The sequence below is a fragment of the Equus caballus genome, chromosome 20 (genome assembly GCF_041296265.1).
Source record: "Equus caballus isolate H_3958 breed thoroughbred chromosome 20, TB-T2T, whole genome shotgun sequence".
Lineage (NCBI taxonomy): Eukaryota > Metazoa > Chordata > Mammalia > Perissodactyla > Equidae > Equus > Equus caballus.
This window is the reverse complement of record NC_091703.1, coordinates 59,124,230-59,140,486: the sequence shown is the minus strand read 5'-3', so window position 1 is coordinate 59,140,486 and position 16,257 is coordinate 59,124,230. Positions and strand designations below refer to the sequence as shown.

The following is a 16,257-nucleotide window of genomic DNA, read 5'->3' as shown; positions in this document are numbered from 1 at the left end:
CAAGTTCACCTGTCTGGAATGCCTTTCTCTGTTCGTTTTACACAGAGTATCTTCTTTGCATTAGGGTTTGCTTTAAATGTCAACTCTTTAGCAAGACTGCATGTCTACTCTAGCAAAAAAACAGGTCTTCCCTTATATTCGCTTTCTTAACTCCTTGCTTGGTCTCCTCTTGGCCTTTATTGCAGCCAGCAATCACCAGTTCTCTTGTGTATTTGGTTTTATTTGTCTTTCCCCCTTAGAAAATCACCTGTCTGATGAGAGGGAATGAATGCATGCGTCTCAGTCACCAATGTTTCTCCAATTTCTAGCACAGTGTCTATAGGCTATTTTCAACATTCAATAAACATTTATAGAATGTATACATAAATAAATGAAATATTTAATGTTCAAAAAGGCAGGCTACAGTAGTACAATCTGGAGCTAAATGGTAATAGACGAATTTTAATCTCAACTTTAGCATTAACCAGCTATGAGACTTAAAAAATACTCTTTCTCATGATGAGAAACTCTAAGATCTACTCTCTCAGTAACTTTTAAATATACAATAGAGTATTATTAACTATAGTCACCATGCTGTACGTTACATCCCCAGGACTTATTCACTTTATAACTGGAAGTTTGTACCTTTCGACCTCATTCACCCATTTTGTCCCCCACTCCATCATGAGATACTTTCATAGGCCTAGAGTAACAACATTTTGGGGAACATAGATCATTTTAAAGTGTTAGATTTTTACATAGAAAAGCTCTTGATTAAAAAAAAATTCCTGAAGAAATGATTTTTTTCCTACTGTCAAAAACCAAAATTATCGATGAGTCATAGTTCTCACAGCTTATTTCATGAACTTTTAACAGTCCTATGACATCTGTTAGCCTCACGTCCCCTTATCATTGGCCCCATGGCGGCATATGCTCAGCTTCTGGGTGGGATGAACATGGCTGGTGCCAAACGAGGTCATATTTGTCACTTCCGGTGACGCAACTCCTCCGTCTCTGCCTTCGTTTCCACACCTAGGGAACACAGAAAGCAATACTTCCGCCTTGTTTTCCAGAGTGCTTCTGTGAGGACAAAGTGAGATAATGGATGTGAAGGCCCATTACAATTTTAAAACATTATATAAGTAAAAGATAATCTCCCAACCTTATTTTGAAGAATAAATAAGGAAAAGATTTGAATACAGTAAGAGAATTTGGAAAAGTTTCAGCATGCTTTATTTGTCGGAAAGTTAGCCCCCAAAAATGGTGGGGAAGAGGTGAATTGGAAAATGATTGTTTATGAAAAGAGACGATGGAAAGATTGTTTTGTAACATTTGAAGCAGGCAAGAGAAGGATGGGCACAGTCTCCAGTGTCGGTGATACCTGGCGGGTTTAACTCTCCTTTAAATAGAGGTGGGATAGGTGAAAAGTAGCTCAGTAATAACAGCACCTGGTGAAAGAGACTGTCACATCTAAAATAAGGAGAAAGGGGGAAATTAGAGCAACCGTGGTTACCTATTTTCTAGTCTCTTCCTTCTTCCACGTCTTCCCAATTCTTTCACAAACTGTGGCGAATTGACCGTGTTGCTTTTTAGTTTTAAAATTCAGCCCCTCCCCGAACCCCTCTCATACATAGGGACTGGGGGAGGAGGGATAGATGAGAGGGAAACCAGGACTCAGTCAACACCCCAATGATTGTACACTTGAAGCCCGTTGCCGTAGAACAATATAGCCCCGGAGCCGCTTTATTTGTTTATCAATGAACATCCTACTGCGTCCCCGAGATGTAGGTCAGGCTCCTTGGAAATAGCAGCCGCCGACCACATGCAGTCTTCATTGTATTTCCAGACCGGGTGCGCTGCTGATTCCTGCACACTGGAGTGCGTCGGAGCTGCAGGAAGGAGAGGAGACACCTGTGCCTTTGGGACGCAGGTGAAGTCCCATCTACCTTCCTGAGACTTTCCCTGGTGCTTTCCCACCCCTTTAGCCGCTCGCTCTTCATCCGCATCTCCCCTGACGTCTTGGACCCAAGCTTCTCTGTTCGACGGGTGCTTTTCCCGCTCTGTCCCCGCTCCGCACCTCAGCTGAAGGCGCCGAGGGCTCCACACAACTGGGCATGCCTAATAAACAGGGAAGGCTTGGGCTGCAGGAAGAAAGCGTTTGCACCTTCTGCGCTCCCCTCCCCTCTGCAGCTGCCTCCTGCCAGTCAGGCGATCCGACGTGCGGCCCCGCCCAATGAGGGCCCGCGGCCTTCGCGGAGGCCCCGCCTCTCATGGCAGCATCACCAATGACTGGTTGGCAGAGGTGGGACGCGTCCTGTTCCCGCCCCTTCAGTTAAGGCCGCTGGTGTGAGCCCGGGCTCGGCGCGAGCCGGGGACGACGGCGGGGACGGGCAGGTGTGGGCGCGGGGCCGCGCGGCGGGCCGGCGGGAGTGGCGGGCGCTCGGTGCATGGGCCAGTGAGGGCGCGCGGAGATCCCCCGGCCGCGGCGGAGGCGGAGCGGCGCGGGAGCCAGGCGCTGCCCGCGACCCTGCGTCCGAGCGAGCGGAACCCTGCGCTTCGCCCGGGGACGGTCCGAAGTCCGCGCTATGGAAGAGGAGAAATATTTGCCTGAGCTGATGGCAGAGAAAGATAGCCTGGATCCATCTTTTGTGCATGCATCGCGCCTTTTGGCGGAAGGTAGGACTTGCCCCCACGGATGAGCACAAACGGTCGGCCGCCCGGCTTCCCCGCGGTTGGGTTAGGGGAGTGAAGTTGGGGAGGGATGCCTGTCTCCTCCTTCGCAGAAACTGTCCCCCTGAAGATGCTCGCTTCAGAGCCCGGGCGGACCGTGCTGGGGGCGGGCAGCAATGCTCCTTCTCCTCTACGTCTTAATTTGGGGAAGACCAAAGCTACGAGATCTAATGGCAGTGGTGATGTGACCTGTTAAGATCGTTGATAGCGAAACCATCAAGTCTAACGCGGTCTCCGGGGGATTTTTTCACTTCGCTGAGGGAAGGAGAATCAGTTTGGAAGTAAATGATGATCACTGTAGTGTTCTAAGAGCTTCTTAGCTACAAATCAACATTTATTTATTTATTTATTTTTTGCTGCATTTAGGAAGTGATTTTGATACTCTTTAGTCTCATTACAGTCTCTCTCATGGAAAGTCTTAGAATTAACCTAGATTAAACTATACATGTTCGTCTGTGTGAATGTGGCAGAGGCTAAAGTGCTTATCAATTTATTTGAAGTGTGATGGTTGGGTACTCGGCGAGATACTGGTCCCTGGGAACACTTCACAATTGATCAACTGTTTTTACCAAGTGTGCATTTTCTTTTGTGTACCTGTAATGCTAAAGGAGATTTTATTCCCGGAGGAACATGTATATCTTGTCTTTTGCATTGCTTTGAAAGATGTTTTTAAACACACAAACATGAACTTGTGTATGACAGAAATATTAACCGAATTACTCCCTTTATCTGGAAATAATGCCGTCTAACTGCTAAAGATACGATATCGGTAGTAAGCTACACATGCCGCTTTACGAACAAGTCCAGATCTTTTTTGATGATTGCTTCGTTGATAATGAACTGCTTCATCATCAGACTGACTACAGTGCAGTTTCATAGCTTAGGTTGTTTTGGACTCACCTGGAGCAAAACTCAGAGTGACAACTTCCCCTCCCTCAGCCCTTCAGCAGAAGAGAAATGTTTTTTGAGACTTAGTTGTATGTGGAAGGAAGAATTCTAATCCTCCGTGTATGATACAAATAGGCATTAGGTTTATTTAAATATTTTATTGATAGATTATTATTTATAACAACAATGAAGTGTAAGATTTTTTCATTTTTGCATACTAAATTAGGATAAGATTTGTAGTTAAAATATCGAACTATGAAACAACTGAACTGTTTTTCAAGGAACAAGTTGGTCTTGTAGAGGATTTGGGAAGGTAAAATGCAATTATGCTTGCCACTTCTTGGTTACTGAATGAAAAAACTAGAAATTAAAGTTGAAAAGTAAAGTCAATTAAGAAGATTAAACTCTCCCTCTACTTTATTAAAAAATAAAGATAACTATGTAAAAAATAATAAGAATATTGAAAACTGAGTTAATAAATGATTAAATCTTTCAAAATGATTAAAAATGCAGTTAAGCCTTGTCAAATCACTTACTTCCATATATTTTTCAGGAGTTCTTCATTTAGCTGATGTCTTTAAAATGAAAAAAAAAGTTATAAATTGATCATTTCTCTGACCTGCTAATTGGAGTTCTCTGTGCGACTAGAGGCTCAGTGATTAATTCATCAGTCATTAATGAGAGTTGGTGTACTTTTGAAAGCTGCCAGACTAAAGAAATGTGTGTGAGAAACTCTTCATAGAATCATAAGTGCTTCTGCTGCAGGTACAATGGTCAGAGAAGGCTCTGCTTCTGGTTCCTTAACATTTTATCTTTCCCAGGAACTTGATTTCTTGGGACTCAGGAAATATGTTCTGATGTACCTTGCAATTTAGTTTTTTCCCAGTAGGGGGAAGCATGTCCTGCTTTTGTAAGGAATTAGCAGGAATAAGCTCCTAGATGGAGAGAAAAGCATCTAAGTAAGAAACAAAGAGATGTCCAAATTTCAGAGAAATTATAATCAGGAAAAGAGAATGGAGGAGTTGATGGTGATAATCTTTGAGTGTATAAGGAGAAATGCAGAAAGATGTATAGGGTTTAAATCAATTCTCTAATTGTACCTGAGACTCTTTGTATGTGCTTATTAAAGAGTATAAGGTGAGTGTCCTTTGGCATCTCTAGTAAATCTTAATGTATGTTTTACATTATAGATCTTTCATTATCTTTTCAAGGGCCATTTGCCCAGATTTCCAGGTTTGGTTTCAGGTTGTGTATAGGAGAGTATTGTTGAGATGATTTTATTTCTCATACCTGGAAATGCAGTGATTGAAGGCAGTGGCTATAAATAAACCTGACATAGATATTCATTTGGAAGGAAGGTGCACACTGAAGTACATTTTAGTCAGTACTGGGCAGACAGTCTCAAGACTGAGTGAGTAATAAAAATGATCCAGATGATTCAGTTCTTCGGAATGATTTTCCAGAAGCTAATATATATAAGGGCAGTGATGTAAACCAATGAGCTTTCACAATGATTTATTTTGCTTTTTTGATTGGTGATAGATGCAAATCAGTGCTCAATTGCAACTACTACTTAATTTAGAAATGAAGGCCTGTGGGATTAAAAGTACTAGTTTGTTATTTTGTTGTCATTTGTTTTATTTCACTTGTTTCTGCTCTGTGTTTTCAGTTGGAAGGATTCTAAGAAAGCTAATGGGAGAGCCAAACATTTTATGTGTTTGATTGTTGCTTAGAAAAGATCTTGAATAATATGATTTTAAGTGTTTATAATATATTTTATTAATTAAAATAATTTTTCTCTTGTGATTATAATATTGTTTAATTATCCATTTGTTATGGAAGGTTCTCTTGAATATGATAAAACAGCAAACTCAGTATGATTCTAAAGTTCCACTCAGGCCCTGAACTTGCTTGCCAGATGAAATTAGATGAGGTTATTTATATCTATGCTACTTCTGGGAAGTGCATTAACCTGTGAATCCAAAGACTTGGATTTTTATTCCACTTTTGGCTAAACTGAATCTTGGTAAACTTCCCTTCTCCAGACCCAATTTCCTTGTCTCTCAAATTAAGGAGTTGGACCGGATGATCTATATGTTTCTTAGTAATTCTAATTAAGTCTGGCAGTACTGCTGAGGCAAATGAGTGCTGTTTGCGTATTCAGAACACCAAAATCAATGGTCGAACATTTTTGAAATTTTTCATTCCTTCCTAGTTTAATGATTAATAATGCATTTATTGCACTATAATATAATTTGAGGCATATACATTATTTTGGGCATTGAGCACGGATTTATGTTCTTAAATCTATTGAACTATTATCAAGGCTTGGGGCTAAAAATGTATATACTTGGAAATATTCTTGTTTGCAGTCAAGCATGCCTGTCTGCTGACAGACATAGATCTGTTCAGATTTATAGACTCAATTATGGTGATTCCAGAGGTTTAGGAGGATTAATAAATCTTGTCCATTTAGGAGTGTTTTGGGTCATCTGGTTGGCAAGACATCTTAACCTGAATTCTTCACAAATATTGGTAGATTCACCCTTGTTTTGGTTGACTCATGATGAAGTCAAATATTGCCAAATATCCCAACAGGTTTGGGTTTTTCAAAAACTCTGATGATTTTTTAAAATGGTTTAAAAACTCTAGATGCTATTTTCAAATTTTGTGGAAAGCCTGGCCTTCCGTCCAGGATCGGCCTTCATGTTTGCAGATATAGGTGAGCTTCTAAAACCACGAGAGAAACAGGGATTAGCATTTATCACAAATGCCGGTTTGTAGTCACTTAACTACATTTAAATTCTCGAGAAGGATCATTTTTTAATTTAGATCATGTTCCTTAAAACATTTTTTGTAAATCATGGTGAGTTCTTAAGTTAAGGAAAGATAGTGGTTTAATGTCTAAAACCAGCTTCTGATTAAAAATAGTATTAATGTGACTTTTCCTTTGATTCATGTAGTCTCTTTTTTCTCCTAATAATTTTAGAATAGTATTATTTATGTTTATGAAATAAAAAACAAAAATTGGCTAAAAAACTAAATTCAAGGTATTTTTCACCTGCAATTAAAACACATTTATGACATAGTATGATGTAGTGTAAAAATTCTGCTTTAGTAAACAAAACATTTGGGTTAGAATGTTGACATTTCTGCCTACTCTGAAATAGATGATATGTCATTTATTTCCTCTCTGATTCCCAGTTTCTTCATCTGTAAAACAGAAAAAGTAATGTCTACCAGGCATGGTTCTTTTAAGGTTAAAAAAAATGCTGTTTGTGACAATATAAGCAGTATTTTATACAAATATAAATAGATCCCTAATATAAATCTAACAAAAACGTGAGCAGAAATTATACAAATATAAGATGATGCTTTTAAGATTTTCCTTCACATTTTAATGGCATTGTGAACTTGACCTCAACTTGTTAGAAAATAAGCGCTGCCTTACTCTTTAAATCACTGCTGAGAGAAATTTGAGCTCATAACCCAAATTATGAAATAAATTATCTTATGAAAAATGATTCCAGTGAGGGTTTTTAAAATATCGTGCTCCCTTACTCCACGGTCGGGTGTCGGTGTTTCACCTGGGCTTGGTTAGCGCTGGTGCTGTGTCTTTTAATGGTCATTCCAGACCTCCTCAGGCCTCCTCATAAGCCTACATGTCCTTTGCTCTTGGCAGCTGATTTCATCCTCTGTTTTAGTGGGAGAAATGGATGTGTCTCTTCTGACATTTTTCAACCTCTTGCCACCTAAAAACTTCCAGGCTTCTCCTTATAGTCTTTCGTTCCCAGAAGATGAAATCTTTCCTTTTTCTATGAGGCTGACTTCTCCACTAATATCCTTAACCCTAATGCTCGTCATCTCCTCCAGACTTCTTCTATGGTTTTATCTTTTCCTCAGTATCTCCAACTTCGTCCACCCTTTCCGCTCTTTCCTTGTAGCAGTCTGTAAACATGATCCAATCTGAGTAACTTAAAAAAAATACACTAGTTGTTTTACTTGCCAAAAGTGATAAAAATAATCTCTCTTGCCATTTATCCTCCCTTGTTTCCTTCAAGTTTAAATAATATTAGTCACTTCCAGCTGCCTCGCTTTCTCAGTTTACCTCTACAGAACTCTACAGAATTCTTCAGCCTGGCATCTGTCCTCATCATCATCCTAAAACCAGTGACCCTACTCACAGAATCGTCTCCTCATTGCCAAATCCAGTCAACATTTTCTGGCCTCTCATCAGGATTCTTGGCTGCACTTTCCACTGTTGATCTTATTCCAGTTTTTCGGCTTCTTTGTTGGCTTCCAAGCACTGCACTCTATTGGTTTGACTCTTCTTCTCTATTTCTTAGCCTCAGCATCCTCCATCCCTCTCCTCCCTACCCCAACACACTGTGCTGTCGGAGTGATGCATCCAAAATCAAAGTCTGACCATGTCATACTTTTTAATACAGTCATGTGCTACGTAACAATGTTTTGGTCAATGATGGACCGCATATATGACAGTGGTCCCATAAGATTAGTACAATACAGCGTAGGTGTGTAGTAGGCTTTACCATCTAGGTTGTGAAAGTACACTCTATGGTGTTCGAACAGCAATGAAATTACCTAAAGATGCATTTCTCAGAAAGTATCCCCATCATTAAGCGATACTTGACTGGAATCCTCTATTTTAGCAAGCCTGTTCTGATACCATGCCGGCAGAGGGAGAGGGGGCGCCACCCTGATACTTCCAAGTGGAGGTAAAAGTTCAGACCCCCCCCCCCCCCCAGACATCCATTGACACTACTCTGGCCAGAAGGGAGAGGAATGCTATATTACTACTCCCTGTGTGGCCTCTAGTGAACCAGGAGGGGCGGGAGCCTCAGGCTTGCTGGAGCCTGGTGGAAGTTCCAGCAGGAATGAGACTTCCTCTGACACCACCCTGGCTTGGTAGGGAGAAGTGCGCCTCGTTACTCTTCACGGGGGTGGAAGTCCACGTGGCCTCCATTGCCACTGCCGGAGGCCTCCTTCCTGTGGGTGGAAAGCGAAGTCTCTATTCCGCATTCTGTATTCTCTGATTCCACCTGGAGGGGACAGGGTGTTTCTTTACAGCTGGGTGAGGCTGGAAATGTAGGCTCCCTGCTTAACCTTTCTTGACAGGGGTGAGCATGAGACACTGTTCTGTGTTGTTTTGCTGGAGAAGGATGTCTTTGTCTAAGTTTTCTTGCCTTGCTAGATTGCCCTGTTTCTAGTCCTCTGGCTAGAGAGAGTAGGCTTTTCTTGAGGCTTTTTATTTCTTTTTGTCTGTTTCTGTTGAAGCTTCTGGATTGTCAGCTTTTCCAGTGCCCGCTTTGGCGTATGTAAGGCACAGTAAGAACTAGGGAAACCACTGCCATGTCATTCCTGGGTCCTGTGGTACCCAGCCAGCCTGCCTTCTCCTGGCCACCTTTCACGAAGTCTTCTATATTCATTTATAAATAATATCCAGTCGCCATTCATTTGTGTGAAATTTTCTTATGAATTCATGTCAGTTGTACATTAATATTTCTTTAACTAGTTATATAACAATAAGCATGACCAGGATAAATCCATCTGGATAATGGGCACAATATTTTCCTCTTTATTATGTCATTTCAAAGAGACTTGGGACATGGTACATAAGAGTGGGAGCAAAGTGAGGTTGGTCATTATTCTTAGTGTCTGTTTAAGTATACAGTGTAGATTGAAGCTCGTTGTTCCCACGGCAGCTGTAGAAGGGAAAGAAGTTTCATAAGTAGTTTTTAGAAATCTTGGAAATAATTCTGTAATGTCACCAGCTTTTCTTGTGTCCTTGTTTGTGTGAACACATGATTTGGTCTCCTTTTTTCATCTGAATATATAAAAGAAATAAATCTTAATTGGAATTATATTCTGACACTGTTTTAAAGCTAGAAACAGTGTAACATTTGATATATCCACAGATTGAAATATGATCCCTTTTCTCACAAAAATGGTGAATTTCAATAAAATAAGCATGACATGTAAATAGATTTTTTTAAAAAAACTAATAGTATACTAGTTAATAGCTGATCTCCCAGATTAATGCTAGCAAACACCCATGTTACATGACTTCTTCCTTTTCTCAAGCACAAAGTTCTGAAATGATTGCATGTTTTGTTTGTTAAAAACTTGAGCAGTCACAGCCAAGCATCCTGTGGCCCAGTCCTTATTCACTGTTTTGGAAAATAAGTTATTTGTAGCGTATTCTCTATTACTTCATTTTGCCTCATGAACACTTCTTCCAAAAAGGTGTTGCAGTAGAGAGAGAGTCAACATTCAGGAACACCTGGATGACAGATTTCTAGGCCGTTTACTATAGACACCTTTATAGTTGCTACAGTTTGGGGATAAATCCTCTTGGGCTAGAACTCTACCACATTTGACTGCAATCACACATGCCCTTGAATGTGTGTTGGTAAACCTGTCTGTGGTGTGTGCTATTGGTATATGAAGAGGTATCAGATGTTTATTACTTCTAAATAATCTGTGGGCGATCCAACAGTATACATAAGATATAAGTTAAAAAAAACCCAGGCAAGATCTGCTGGGTTTTATAGACCAATGATTTCATAGGAATTCAGAGGAGGTCATGACTCTTGTTGGTCATAGTAATCATAGATGCTTCTTCATCGTCATCATCGTCATCATCACCAATGTCATTGCTGTCAACATTTATTGGGAGATTAATCTTTGTCAGGTACTAGATGCTTTGCATGCATTACCACAATTAATCCACCCATCAAACGTATAAGATAGTTATTAGCATCGTCCTTATTTTAAAAATGAGAAAAATTAAGAATTGGAGAAGTTAGTTTATCTCAGGTTACATAGCAAATAAATTGTAAAGCTGAAACTCAGCCTTTCTCATCCATAGGCCATGTGTAACCATTACACCATACTGCCTCTTGTGAAAGAGACACAACTTTGGTCAAGCTTTTTTTTTTAGTTAGGAAGATTGGCCTTGAGCTAACATCTATCCCAGTCTTCCTCTTTTTTTTTTTCTTTCTCCTCAAAGCCTCAGTACACAGTTGTATATCTTAGTTGTAGGTCATTCTAGCTCTTCTGTTTGGGATGCCACCCACATCAGCATGGCTTGATGAGCGGTGTGTAGGTCCATGTCCAGGACCTGAACTAGTGAACCCTGGGCCACGGAAGGAGAACAACCACTTAGCCATGGACCCAGCCCCTGGTCAAGCTTGAAGGAAGTTCAGATATACAAATCATGTCTAGAAGAGCAACGTGGTGTTGTCATTAACTTCTGAAATATGTTCCTGAATGCAAGCATTGGATGAATTATTCCACAATATTGTTAAATAAGTACAGTATATAATAGGCAAGTACATTTATAAATGGGGAAATTTACCTAAGTACAGAATTGGGTTAAGGATTGTCGAGACAGCCTAAATTTTCTGAATGTCTTATGTTGACTGTTGTTTCTGAGGGAACTCGGTGATGAGGTGGCAAGGAACAGGAGAACATTCCAGGCTTTTTTTGGGGATCCAAAAAGGGATTGGAGAACATTGTGTGATTTGCTGAGGCATTTTTTCCCATGTTCTTTAGAGAATTGCTTACATTTGCTGAATTCTTCTAGGAAGGGAGAACGACTAACTATAGGTCCTCTCTGGAGGCATTGTTGGTTTTGTGTAGAATTTGGAAACAAGCAGCTTTCACATGTGGTCAGAAACAGCTAACTCAGCCATATGGCTTGATCTGAGTGTTATCTATAGGTTCCGAGGTTTTAGGGCTTAATGACTTTGAAACAGATTGGTCGGTATTACTACACTGTTATCAGAAATGGCACAATGGATGCCCATTTCCTTTAAAACATTAAAGGTTAGATTTTGCCCGGCTAATAGAAAAGCAGAATAAATGTGTTTTCTCTAGAGTGTAGATATTTTTAGCAGGTTCATAGAATTGTATGTCAGAAAATGATGGGTCCTGACTACAGCTCAGGAGAAGGAGCCTCTGTGACAGAAACTAGCAAAGAGGCTGAAGGGGAAGAAATGTGGTAATTTTGAGAAGAAAGGGATGACCAAAGTAATAACTACTTTTATTGACCATACACTCCGGCTTCAGTCCTTACGTTATATCCAAAAAGGCAGGTCATATTGTCCCTATTTTGTGGGAGAAGATAAAGAGGCAGATTAGAGGGTAGCATTAGCAATGTGGATTTTCTTTTCTTTTCTTTTTTAAATTTTTTTTGGTGAGGAAGATTGGCTCTGAGCTAACACCTGTTGCCAATCTTCCTCTTTTTGCTTGAGGAAGATTGTCCCTGAGCTAACATTTCTGACCATCTTCCTCTAATTCCTCTATTATGTATGTGGGATGCCTCCACAGCATGGCTTGATGGCTTGATGAACAGTATGCAGGTCTGTGCCCAGGATCCGAACCTGTGAACCCCAGGCTGCCAAAGCATAGCGTGTGAACTTAATCACTACACCACCAGGCTGGCCCCTCAATTTGGGATTTTTAGGCAATATAACAGAAGTTAGGTAAATATCCAATTATAATGTGAAAGAGTGTCAAAAAGCAACCATTAAACATTGAACAATATTGAGGAATATTTCTTGTTTAAGGAAATACTTTTAGAAGAGTTAAATACCTGTTACTATAGAATTTATTGTTTCCTTTAAAATAATTTTCTCGAGGAAATTTAAAGAATTTGACTTTTTAGAAATTTGATTTACATGCAACATATAGTCTTATATAAGACTATAAAATGCAAATAGATAAATGAATACATAATAGAATACATTTCTTATTCTATGTTTAGGAATGTAAATGTTATAAATGGGGAGATATAAGTGAATGTGAAATTGAATTAAGGATCATCCATGTCTCCAGATAGTCTAAGTTTTTCCTTCTGGAAGGCAAAAACTAGAATCTGCCTTTTTATCCATTGAAGATCTGGTGGAAGAGGGGGCCTTTAAGGCATTGTGTGAAGATGAAAGAACATTTGGTGTGCCGAGGCAGATGGCATTTTACTGTATGATATTGTTTGCGAAGGGACTTCAAGGTGATAGATGGCTATGCATTAAACCAGTATTCTGAAACTGGTGAGAGACTGGCAATTATAGCATATCCATATAGGGAAAATCTACTAGAATAAAGTGGTAAGATAATTAAAAGCCATGTAATGGAATTAGATGAAGTGATAAGTATTTGGAATGAGTTGCGATAAGCCAAATGGTTTCTTTGAGTAAAATGACTGGAAAATATATGTGTGTATGTGTGAGTGTGTTAAGCAGATACTAGACATAGGTAATCAGTGAGAAACAGTACAGACTTAGTCCAGTTGGTTCTTGTTATCTGTGCTCTGTATTACTGAGACTGACATGTAGGTTGAGGAGTGGACAAGAGTTACAGGCACTTAAATAAGCAGTTTTCTCAGGATCTGCAAAATGCAATGATAAGGGAAATAATGATGCTTTAGAAGTCCAGGGTAGGGCACTTAAAGAAGGCTACGGAGATCATGGAAGACTTCAAAAGCAAGGGGCATGTTAGTTGAGATCTAACAAATAAATAGGATATGGCCAGGTTCAGGGAGGAAGAGGCTGTCATGTGGGAAATTTATACACAGATGCAGCAAACAACATCCGCAAAACTCGAAAAGAAACAGAACATTTAATTGAATCAGTAGAAGTTAAGTGTGATGTAGTGATTCATAATAAGAAATGTATATTTGGTCTTCATCTCTGTTTCTGGCACAGAGCTCCTAAAACTGTTGGAACTTCTTAAGCAATGAGAGCAATAAAAGTGTCTTTTGTTATGTTAATTATGTGACTTTTGGACCCCATCTACGGATGGGGCTGTTTGCCCATAGAACCAGCCATGTGGTCAGAGGGTTGGAACTTTCAGTCCCCTGCCCCTGACCTTTTGGAAGAGGGGAGGGGCTGGTGGTTGAATCAGTTACCAACGGCTGATTTCATCAGTCGTGCCTATGTAATGAAACCTGCATAAAAACCCCAAAGGACTGGGTTTGGAGAGCTTTGGGTTGGTGAACACGTGGAGATTCAGGGAGAATGATGAGCTCAGAGAAAGCCTGGAAGTTCCATGTCCTTTCCCCATACCTTGCCCCGTGCATCTCTTCCATCTGGCTGTTCTTGACTTATATCCTTTGTAATAAATTGATAATCTAATGAGTAAGATATTTCTGTGAGTTCTGTGAGCTGCTGTAGCGGTTAATTGAACCCCAAGAGATCGTGGGAACCTCTGATTTATTGCCACTCTGTTAGAAGTACAGGTAATGACCTGAGCTTGCAACTGGCATCTGAAGTGGGGAGGGCCGTCTTGTAGGACTGAACCCTTAACCTGTGGAATCTGACATTATCTCTGGGTAGATAGTGTCAGAACTGAGCTGGATTCTTGTGTACTCTGCTGGTGTCTGAGAATTGCATAGTGTTGTGTAGGAAACCCCTCCCCGCCCTGTAAGGTTGAGATTGGACCCTGGAATCCGAAAGATTATGTACGTATGCTTGGCAAATACAGTAAGAGAAAGCAAGAAAAGTATCTCTAAAGAGAGTGATAGAGGCTTCTCACACATATCTTGTAAACTCTAAGAAGTTTGGACTTTATGCCAAAAGCAGAGGTAAATCATTTAAGGGTTTTAAAAGGGGCAGGTGTGATATCAGAGTTTCATGTAAGGCATAGTGTGGCTGCACTGTTGGAGAATGGATTCGACAGATATAAGACATGGGCAGGTCATCAGATAGCTAGAGCAGCAATTCAGGAGAGAAGTTATGGTAACCTGAACTCAAATAATGTAATGAGAATCCAGGCAGGAAGGAGTGGACAGAGCGAATAGAAGTTTAGTAAGTAAAATAGAAAGGATTAGATTGGATAGAGGAGATGAAAAGTAAAGGATAGTCAAGGCTGTTGTCAAGGTTGCTTCTTTTTTTTTTTTTTTTTTTTTGAGGAAGATTAGCCCTGAGCTAACTACTGCCAGTCCTCCTCTTTTTGCTGAGGAAGCCTGGCCCTGAGCTAACATCGTGCCCATCTTCCTCTACTTTATATGTGGGACGCCTACCACAGCATGGTGTGCCAAGCGGTGCCATGTCTGCACCCGGGATCCAAACCAGCGAACCCCGGGGCCGCTGAGAAGTGGAACATGTGAACTTAACCGCTGTGCCACTGGGCTGGCCCATCAAGGTTGCTTCTTAATGATTGGTTTAACGGTGGTGTCAGTTACTAGGACAGGAATTTCAGGGATAGCATTTAAGGGAAAGACGGAAGAAAAATAATCTGCAAAGTTAACTGAAAGGAGTTTCCTAGAATGTAGGCAGGAAAGATCAAGTACGTTCAATGTCGGTAAATAGAGGACTTGAAAAATGAAAGATTTGGTTAATATTTTCAAGTGCTGCAGATAGGCCAAGTAAGACAAAGATTCAAAATTTCGATTGGATTTGGCAACAAAGAACACATTGAGAGGAGTTGGAGAAAATCTCATATTTCTTCAGGTTGAGGGAGACCATGAGAGAATGAGGTTGAAAAAGAACCCCAAGAAACTCCACTTCATAGAGGAGGAGAGTTGGGCGTCATTGATTTGTTGAACCATATGAAACCGATCATATTTAATCATTTTGACCTATAAAAACAGTGCTTTTGTATGGTTTCTCCCATAGTAGGGAACAGCAGAAATAACAGAGGCGTTTAAGCGTAGTGATTAAGAGCATAGATGCGGGGACTGGACTCCCTAGGTTCCAATTTTGTGCTTATAATTAAAGATCTGTATTATTTTGGGGGAGTTACTTTAACCTCTATATTCCTCTTTTCCTCACATGTAAAATGAGGGCATTATTAGTTCTAAACTAACAAGGTGATAACAGCTGTGTATTACTGTTTCTTTTTCTCACTTCAAATTACAGTGCAGTTCCTAGACTGCGCCATCATGTCTGCTGTCCATTCCCTCTGCTTCTACCTTGCTAACTCTCTTAGTGTCACATGGAATATCCTTATACAAAACTGCATCTCCTATCAGAAAATTATAAAACTAATTCCTACTCCTTTTCTAAGATTATCTTTGAACTTGAGTCTTTCCTTGTTCCAAATCCATTTCGTGCACCTACTTTTTCTTTGGTAGGTCTTGCTGACTTGTTGGGACATGTGACTTCATTGACCACTGCTGCCTTCTTGATACATTTTCCCCTTGAATTTGTGGTTCTACAGTCGATATAGAAATTTACTGCCTCCTTTCTAATCAGTGAAGCTGTATCCACAGTGAGCATGAGATGGGTGCCTGAATCTGTTATACTCCTAGAACCTTAAAGCTTGTAGTATAAGCATTTCTCCACGCCGAGTGACATAGTGTGAAAAGATATACTGTATGTATTATCTTTCATAGGTTTGTTTCAGGACTGGAGAAAACATTGACTGTGTTGGACTTGAAAGAAGACATGCTTATGTAAAATTTTAATTATATATTTTAAGGTTAATCATTACTTTAGGAAACATTTATTAGTGTGTTTATGTGTGTGTGGTATATCTTAATCTGGAAAGTGGTAAAAAATGTTTGATAGCTACTATTATAGTAGAAAGAATGTGGTAGGTAAAGTCAAAATACTAGTGTTTGAATCTCAGATCTGCTCCTTGGTTGCTTTGTGACTGTGGGCAAATTTCTCAATCTCTTTGAGTCTTTGTTTCCTCATC

The 16,257-nt window shown here is 40.1% G+C and overlaps 1 protein-coding gene across 3 annotated transcripts in view; it reads left to right on the top strand.

Annotated features, from left to right (window-relative positions):
• Nucleotides 1-2,358: 2,358 nt before the first annotated feature.
• The window catches only part of KHDRBS2 (KH RNA binding domain containing, signal transduction associated 2), a 551,406-nt gene continuing 537,507 nt past the window's right edge, over nucleotides 2,359-16,257 (top strand). For all 3 annotated transcript variants that reach the window (XR_011429816.1, XR_002802329.2, XM_014734520.3), the window contains exon 1: nucleotides 2,359-2,655. Coding sequence is in view for 1 of the 3 variants with exons in the window: in XM_014734520.3 (XP_014590006.1) it covers nucleotides 2,565-2,655 (91 nt within the window). In the remaining 2 variants the exon portion in view is untranslated. The remainder of the gene's footprint in view (nucleotides 2,656-16,257) is intronic.